The sequence below is a fragment of the Solanum tuberosum genome, unplaced genomic scaffold (genome assembly GCF_000226075.1).
Source record: "Solanum tuberosum cultivar DM 1-3 516 R44 unplaced genomic scaffold, SolTub_3.0 scf00665, whole genome shotgun sequence".
In the NCBI taxonomy this organism is placed as follows: Eukaryota; Viridiplantae; Streptophyta; class Magnoliopsida; order Solanales; family Solanaceae; genus Solanum; species Solanum tuberosum.
The window spans coordinates 146,614-155,268 of NW_006239579.1; the positions used below are offsets into that span (position 1 = coordinate 146,614).

The 8,655-nt window shown below is 32.4% G+C and overlaps 2 protein-coding genes across 3 annotated transcripts; both read left to right on the forward strand.

Moving 5' to 3' along the window:
* Positions 1-1,748: 1,748 nt before the first annotated feature.
* On the forward strand, positions 1,749-5,681 carry LOC102593128 (zinc finger CCCH domain-containing protein 32). Of its 2 annotated transcripts, XM_006366615.2 has the most exons (7): positions 1,749-2,084; positions 2,405-2,547; positions 3,138-3,200; positions 3,334-3,453; positions 3,550-3,837; positions 3,922-4,239; positions 5,253-5,681. In XM_006366615.2, the coding sequence occupies exons 1-7, from the start codon at positions 2,009-2,011 to the stop codon at positions 5,436-5,438; spliced, it is 1,194 nt and encodes a 397-aa protein (XP_006366677.1). In that variant the 5' UTR covers positions 1,749-2,008; the 3' UTR covers positions 5,439-5,681. The 2 variants fall into 2 exon arrangements, with proteins under 2 accessions (XP_006366677.1, XP_006366678.1); XM_006366616.2 differs by lacking the exon at positions 1,749-2,084 and having other exon boundaries at positions 2,438-2,519.
* Positions 5,682-7,666: 1,985 nt separating this feature from the next.
* Positions 7,667-8,357, forward strand: LOC102593665 (glutaredoxin-C11-like). Its single transcript, XM_006366617.2, has one exon. The coding sequence runs from the start codon at positions 7,796-7,798 to the stop codon at positions 8,102-8,104; it is 309 nt and encodes a 102-aa protein (XP_006366679.1). The 5' UTR covers positions 7,667-7,795; the 3' UTR covers positions 8,105-8,357.
* Positions 8,358-8,655: the final 298 nt, after the last annotated feature.

Genomic DNA, 8,655 nt, shown 5'->3' on the forward strand with positions numbered 1-8,655 from the left:
AAGTGCAAGGGAAGATATAGAGACAATCCATTTAAATTTAGTAGCTTTAAATCGAATCCAATACATATTCGAAATATTACTAAATAATTGATGTAAAAGTTAATAAATTAAATACGCTATCGTAAAATTATCTTGAATATGTTAATAAAAGGAAGTTCTTGTTGTTTTTCAACCATTTTCAATTTTTGGTGGAGCTCTGTGTATATTACGAATTCAACTAAAGTTTTTTTGACTATTTATCAAATGTAAAAAAGAACAAAAAAAGGTCAGAGTTTTCCTTGTACTTTATTTTGAAAAATCTATATTTCTTTACCATTCAACTTTGAACACATATTGTCTTTGAATTGTTAATTTCCTTTGTCCACCACACCTTTTTTTTCTACATGGCATCCATGTAAATTTTTATTTCTCCAAATTTAAAACTAATACCCCTTAAATCTTACTCACACATTTATAAATTCAACTCTAGAATTAAAATAAACTCAACACATAAAATTTTCTATATTTTTTAGAAACAGAAATCAGACAACACAAGTCATAGATTCCTCTAAGTAGGGATTTTTGTGCAACTTTTTTGTTAAGTGAAAGTGCAAATTTTGTGCATTTTTTTTTAGATTATTGGCTAGTAAAAAATACAGGTTAGTATGCATTTTGAGGCTGTAAGAATTAAATATATGCTCAAAATTGAATAATATAAAAAATAAAAACAAAAAATCAAATGACAAATAAAATTTTTAAAGCACAAAGATAAATTTAACACTTTCTCAAATAAAAAATCCAAATAAAACATGTAGAATTTCCCTCCCCACCAAAAAAATTGATTTATTTTGAAAACAAGTAATTATTTAGGTGCTTTTCGCATTTTGTGAATAGTTGGTACACATTAAAGAGAGTATCCAAAAAAAAAATTACGAGACATTAAAGATTATTTTAAACACAACAATTTTTGTTAACTATTCTGAACAATAACATTCATGTTGAGTCATACATCTCACATGAAAGAACAAATGCATATATTATATGCGGATTGATTAAAATTTAGTAACTTTAACTTAAATTTTATATTTATATTGGATTTTAAAATTTTTTTGTCATGTATATTAAAAATATTTATTTCGTAATAATTGTCAATTTAAACAATCAAGAGATGATGTCACATAGGTCTATATATCCATTAACACAAGAAAAAATGAAACGTGTCCTATGTAACATCCTACATGACAATTTACATCCTACGTGGTGTCCCAAGTGTATTATGCTACATATGACTCATGTATCTACTTGTTCAACTTTATACAAGTTTAAGTGCCTACTTGTGTACTCTCAAAGTTGAAGGGTATAAATATGAAATGAGGTCAAGTTAAATAACACATTCATGTATTACGCCCAAACTATTGATAACCTTAAAAACACCTCTTGACTAAGTAAACTTAAATATATCTCCGATCATGCAACATGAGTGAAACACATTTATGAAATAGGAATGTTTTCAACTCTTCTTTGACGTTTTATCATTCTATGCTCTTACAAAAATTTGATTATCATGTATTACGTGACAAATCAGAATGTATCTAAATTTCATTAATTAAATATAATGATACATTTTAAAATATCAATAATTCAAAAACGAAATTAATAATTTAAGCCAAATTCAGGAGCATAATTTAATGCATAACCCCATTTTCCATACTTTGGCGGGTACGGAGGAAGAAAAAAAATAAATATAAAGGCAAAATGCTGTCAAAGAAACAAAATAGCTTCACTTCACAGAGCTGAACTCACTGTACAAACAGTCTCTATTTCTTTCTAGTTCTAGAGAGAGAAAACACCAAAAACACACTCTCACTCTGTGTTTTTTTCCTACTCACAACTCACAATCTACACAGAAATTGATTTTTTTTTCTGTACATATATATACACGATCTACTTCTTTTGATCAGTGTACTTTTTTTTTTTTGTTGATTCTTCCAGCTTTGTTATCTGAAAATAAGCAGATTCAGGTAAAAAAATGGATTTGTACGGTCGGTCACACTCCGATCAACAGTCGGAATGGGTTCCTGTTGGACCAGAAACCGGTCTTGAAGGTAGGTTTTCATATAAACAAAATTTAACAGTTTTTTTTTGATAAATTTTTTAATATAATGAGAATTTTTTCACCAACAGTAGTTAATGGATTGAGCTACCGGCATGGTCATTGCACCAGAATGACAGAGAAATTAAAAAAATACAGGGTTTATAGTGTACAGTTTTTTTCTTCCTTTTTTTGTTCATTCATTGAAAGAAACAACTTTTGCCATTTGTATTTGTGCTTTGATGAATTTGAATTTTGGGTTTTTTTTTTTTTTTTTTAGGGTTTTTGATGACTCAAATGGTTTTTTGTTGTTGTGTGTTTTTGACAATGTAGAATCAATGAGGAGGTTGGGGTTGTGGAGCAGAGAAGCATACCCGGAAAGGTCCGGGACATCGAATTGCTCTTTCTATATGCGTACAGGGTCTTGTGGATATGGTGCTAAATGCCGGTATAATCATCCTCCTGATCGTAGCTCTGTAAGTTGTTGATCTCGTGTAATAGTTGTATGTTTGTGTTAATTAAGCTTACTATCAATAGACGAATTCAAGATTTCAAGTTTATGGATTTGTACAGCGTGTGCTCGAGTTAATATACTTCACCAACTGAATGCACAGTCATATATAGAGTTTGAGGTTGTGGTTAAGAGGCTAGATCCGCCCCTGCTTACTATTGTCATTACTTGTTTAATGCCTATAGTTTCATAGAGAATCGTGAACGCACAAGCTTATTCAATTGGATTTAACTTGTATACACGGTCAAGTTAATGTCACATTGGTGATGTCAAAGAAAATTATACACGGTTAGTAACTCGAAGTTAACTTTACATATTAACTAGGCCTAGTTTAGAGTGAGTAGACACTGGATTGACACCTAGTAAGAGTGAGTTCCTGAGAAAAGCTAAGGCATCTAATTAAAACTTGAGCACGTGAAGAAAGACTATAAAGATAATAAATGGGCTTTTTTTATTAGATTTTTTCATCTTGTGGATATTCTATTAGTTTCTTGGAATAGCAAGCTGCAAGCATGAGTTCCTTTAACCCTTACTTGGGAGTCGCTCGGATTTCAGGTTGGTGCGGTGCTGTTGGAAAGAAGTGAATATCCAGAACGAATAGGAGAGCCTACATGCCAGGTAACTCTATTTCTCATCCTGAGATTGTTTGTGTTTGATCAAGTATGTGAGTCCTTCATTTCTGTTTTTTCTTTTCATTCTGTGGATAACAGATTGATTTAGTGTGTGATGAATGTATAATTTCTATTTGCAGTACTATCTAAGAACAGCGACCTGTAAATTTGGTGCATCATGCAAGTTCCACCATCCAAGAAACTTAGGTGGATCGTTGAGCAATATATCATTAAATGTTTATGGATACCCATTACATCCGGTAATTGATCTGTTGCCTTGTATCATATATGTATGCATTTGTGTTCTCTATCGATAAGTTTATCTAAGATCTCTTGAACTTCATCAATTGCAACAGGAGGAAAGAGAATGCTCCTATTATTTGAAAACGGGGCAATGCAAATTTGGTATAACATGTAAATTCCATCACCCTGACCATACTGAGGTATCAGCGCCAGCAACTGCACGTCCATTTTATCCGACAGCATCTTCTCTTCCTACTCCCCCTGAAGAATATAACAGTGCATCAACTAGCTCTAGAGTAGCAAGGCCTCAACTCTTATCTGGTCCTTATGTACCTGGTACTTATGGTCCAGTTTTGCTTCACCCGGGAGTGGTGACCATTCAGAACTGGAGCACTTACTCGGTAATGATAGAGATATTCTCTCAATCAATAATCTGATATGACTTAAATAATAATCTTATGGGGTGATTAATTTGCTTTTTGCAGGGACCAGTGAGTCCTGCTCTCTCTCCTGGTGCTCAACCCTCTGCTGGGATGGCATCTATTTATGGGATGCCGCAACTAGCATCTTCTACGGCTGCCTTTGCAGCACCTTACTCTCCATTACACTCTGCTGCTGGCCCTTCAAGCAGTGCACTGAAAGAAAATCGTTTTCCAGAAAGACCAGGCCAACCAGTATGTCAATATTACATAAAAACTGGGGACTGTAAATTTGGATCGTCCTGTAAGTTTCATCATCCTGCTGACTGGATTGCATCAAAGACAGATTGTGCTTTCAGTCCCTTAGGCCTTCCTTTGCGTCCGGTATGACTAATATCCTTCTTTCTCCCTTTTGTTTGACTTCGCATCACTAATTTATAATCCAATCTGGATAATCTGTGATGGGTATCGTTGTTTATCTGGTCCTGCCTAAAACTGAGATCACGTCAAGCCTTCTTATGCTGCTGGATGCATTGTGATTTGGAAGATTTTGTATGCGTGCCGTTCTCTGCCTGCCTTCTGCTTGGTTGTAACCGAATTCAAGAAGTATTATTTTATTGAATCTATATTCACGGTTCTTATTTGGAGCTATGGAGATACTTGCCTACTGCATGCTCTGTGCCATGTAGAGAAACTGCAAATGGGCAGTCTGACTTCTCTTATCTGTTCTGCACCAGTCGCTCTTGCATTTGAAATTATAGCTGGTCCCTATGACTTATTAGGCTGCTGCTATTATCAGTCCCAAGAAATGAAAACATAAAATGTTACAATTTGAAAATGTCACGATATCTAGCGCTAATGCCTGTCCCCACAGATTACAAACAGTTGAAATTTCGCAATTGTCTAATTTTTCAAATGCCAAAATGATGGCAGCATATCTTCTACACTAGAGATGTCAGTCTCCTTTGCTTGTTCCAGTATAAACAAGCATGCTTGTTATCATCTTAAATCTGATACAAGAATACTTCTTTCTCTTTCTTTCTTGGAAGAAGTGTAAATTTCTCTCCTTCCTTTCATTTTCTTTTTTATTATCTGTGTAGTTTCTAGTACACTCGCCTGCCTGTATAACTATTAAAAGGATTACTGTGTTGTTTTTCTTTGGATTATGAACGCAGGCTTCAAAGGTTTCATATAGGTGTACATTTTATGCATTTCTTATTTCCTCCTTTGTCTAGCTGAGCTTCAACATATCTGAACCTTTTTGGACACTTTTACATAACTTATTTGAGCTAGGACAGAGCATCTTGTTATATGATCTTTCTTGAGTCTGATAGTATTGCTGTGTGTGTAACTCGTTATCTGTTTGGATACTCGACTAAATTTCATTCTGAAAGCAGGGGGTGCAGCCTTGTTCCTTTTACATGCAAAGAGGATTCTGCAAATTCGGTGGCACATGTAAATTCGATCATCCTATGGGAACAGTACGATATAGTCCATCAGCTTCTTCTCTTCCTGATATACCGAATGCTCCTTACATGTCGGGATCTTCCCTTACTTTGGCTCCTATTTCATCGCCAGAGTAACAACCCGGATTTTGTTACAGGATCCCTTCTCATAGTGCAGCATCTGGTACTTCTTCAATCCCGAATATGCAACTGTCGAGTCGGGGAAGTTGGCCAGTGAAGTTAATGTAAACATCAAGCCTTATTTAATGCTTTCCTGGTAATTTCTGTATATTTATCATCAATAAATAGCTTAATGTTATCTTCTTTAAATTGAAGTATCTCTTCATTGTCTCATTTTATCAATGGTATGAAGTTGCAACTTATCCAAAAATAGGAATGTGTCAATATTTGGACCAATTGGGTTGCGGCCCTGTGTAAACGCGGGATGCTTTTTGCACCTTTCTTTGTAGAGAAAGAGATGAAACAAATTAAGATGCATCTCTATCACCACAAAATACTCTTAGTTTTTCCAATCATTCGGTCATTCCCTTGTTTCTGATCTATATAAATCTCTCTTATTTTCTTTAGAACTAAGGGGTCGTTTGGTATAGTGTATTAGTAAAAATAATGCATGTGTATTAGTAATACCTTGTTTGGTACACTTTTTCATGCTATGTATAACTAAATTAGTTATACACTCTATTGTGTATTAAGGTGTGTTTTACTAATACAATTGATTTCTTGGTATTACTAATACAAAAGATTTTAATGCATGCATTAGCATGGTTTAACACTTTATTACCCCTCAATTTTTTAAAAATATTTTTTCCATCATAATTGGGAAAGGCATCTTTGTAAATAAATATTTTTATGCAATGCATACTATTTTTAATACACCAAATCAAACAAAGCATAAGAAATAATCTATGTTTAACTATTATAATCATTACTAATGTAATAATAAGTATATCGATTCAACTACATGATATATGAATATCTATAATACGTTGCCTCCCCTTGTTCAATTGCATGCATAACGATATTCTTTGTTTTTGTGTCCCATACGGTTCTCATAATTCTTATGGTTTGTTTTGATATTCGATAGGAATAATAAAAAGAAATATAATAGAGTAGAAGAATTACTCAACTTGGTTAAAATTGAGACACATCCCTAGTGAACAAAGTTAATAGAAGTCCAACTGACTAATTTCTAGCATTGGTCCTTAGAAATATTTTCCACCATTAAGTTTTAATATATATATATATATATATATATATATATATATATATATATATATATATATATATATATATATATATATATATATATATATATATATATATATATATATATATATATATATATATATATATATATATATATATATATATATAGAACATTATATTTTTTTTCTTTATTCGATATTCCTATACATCTCTTGTACCAGTAGCGTCGTCTTTACACATCATTAAAGTTTGAAAAAAAATCTATATATTACGTACTGTATTAGTTTCTAGATTTCCAAAATTAAAAGTACTTTAATTTTCCCACTAAACAAAGAATTTTTCATGAAAAAAGATCAAGGAATAATATCTTTGCCTATAATATATTAGTAATTAATAAGTTGTAGGAATTCTACAGGAGTCTGCTATTATCGTTATGGTCTAATATTAACTTTTCATAGCATTAAATGGTCAAAATCTAGAAGAATTTAGTTTAATTTACACTCAAAATAGAAAAATATTTTACTCTATATGAGTGCATTTTAATTTGTTGTAATTGGTAACATATAAATGGAAGTACATACATTGTAATTGTCTTTTACATGATTTGAATTCAAACACACGGTCTCAGCTAGGTATTTTCACTAAAGAAATTTAAAAAATATATAAAAAATATACACATAAATATGCTAAGGGGATTCAACATATAGTGTATATATATACATAAAAAAGAAATTGACGTTTCCGCATGGTGTAACTTTTAGATGAAGAGATATCAATTGACTCCCCTTCGACAAACCCTACTTAAGAAAATTCAAATAAAGACATACAAGTTCTATAGCTAAACAACAAAATTTGTTGCTTTTGGCAACAAATTATGAAAAAATTCAGGTTATATACGAAATATTTAGCTACAAATTAGCGACGAATTTCATATAGACATTTTTTTTCTTTCTAACTTTTTCTTTCCTTTATCCAAAGGAAAAATATCTTTAAGGAACATTGCCTTTTCATTTGTGTATCATTTTTTATTTTTTTGCCTTTTCTGGATAAACAAATGTAATCCATATCTACTATATCTAAAATCTCTATAAATAACCAATATATGAAACCTCAAATATCATCACAATCTACCACACAAAGCTTATAACACTAGTGATCATCAATCAATATTCTTCATAATTTTCTCCGATTTTTCGTTCGTATATATCTATATAATTTTGGTCATACGTATCCATTAATTATTTGTATCGATCGATATAGAGCTAGCTATGGATAGAATAGGTGACTTGGCATCAAAGAAGGCAGCAGTAATATTCACAAAGAGTTCATGTTTTATGTGTCATAGTATTAAAGCACTATTTTATGATATTGGAGCAAGTCCAGCAATTCATGAACTTGATGAAGATCCAAAAGGGAAAGAAATGGAGTGGGCATTGAGAAGTTTAGGTTGTAATCCATGTGTTCCTGCTGTTTTTATTGGTGGAAAATATGTTGGATCATCTAAGGATATTATATCCTTACAAGTTGATGGTTCACTCAAACAAATGCTCATTGATGCCAAAGCTATTTGGTTATAACTAAAAAAAAAATACACTACTAGAAATCAATCAATTATTTTTGATCGCGTTCCGATCGAAAACTATCAAAAAAGCACCCGTCTGAGATGTTTTTATCGATGGGAATTCGGTCGAAAATCGTCGGAAAAGCACTCGAGATGTTTCTGACGGTGTTTCGATCGGAAAAGCACTAGAGTGAGATGTTTACTACAGGAAAAATGTGAATTACATGGGGATTTTCTTAGGGATTAGTATGAAAATCAGCAAGAAACTTATTTTCCTGCAAATTTTCATACTAATCCCCAGAAAAATTCTCATGTAATTCAACCTTTTTTTGTATTAATTATATTCCGACGAATTTTTCGTCAGGAATTTGGTCGGAAAAACCTCCGGAAAAGCACTTTCCGATGGTGTTTCGATAGAAAAACACACTCGATTCATGAGATGTTTCCGACGGCGTTCCGATTGAAAAGCACACTCGATTGAGCTATTTCCGATGGACTTTTAATCGAGAATTCTATCAGAAAATCGTCGAAAAAGCACTCGCATGAGGTGTTTCCGACAGACGTTTC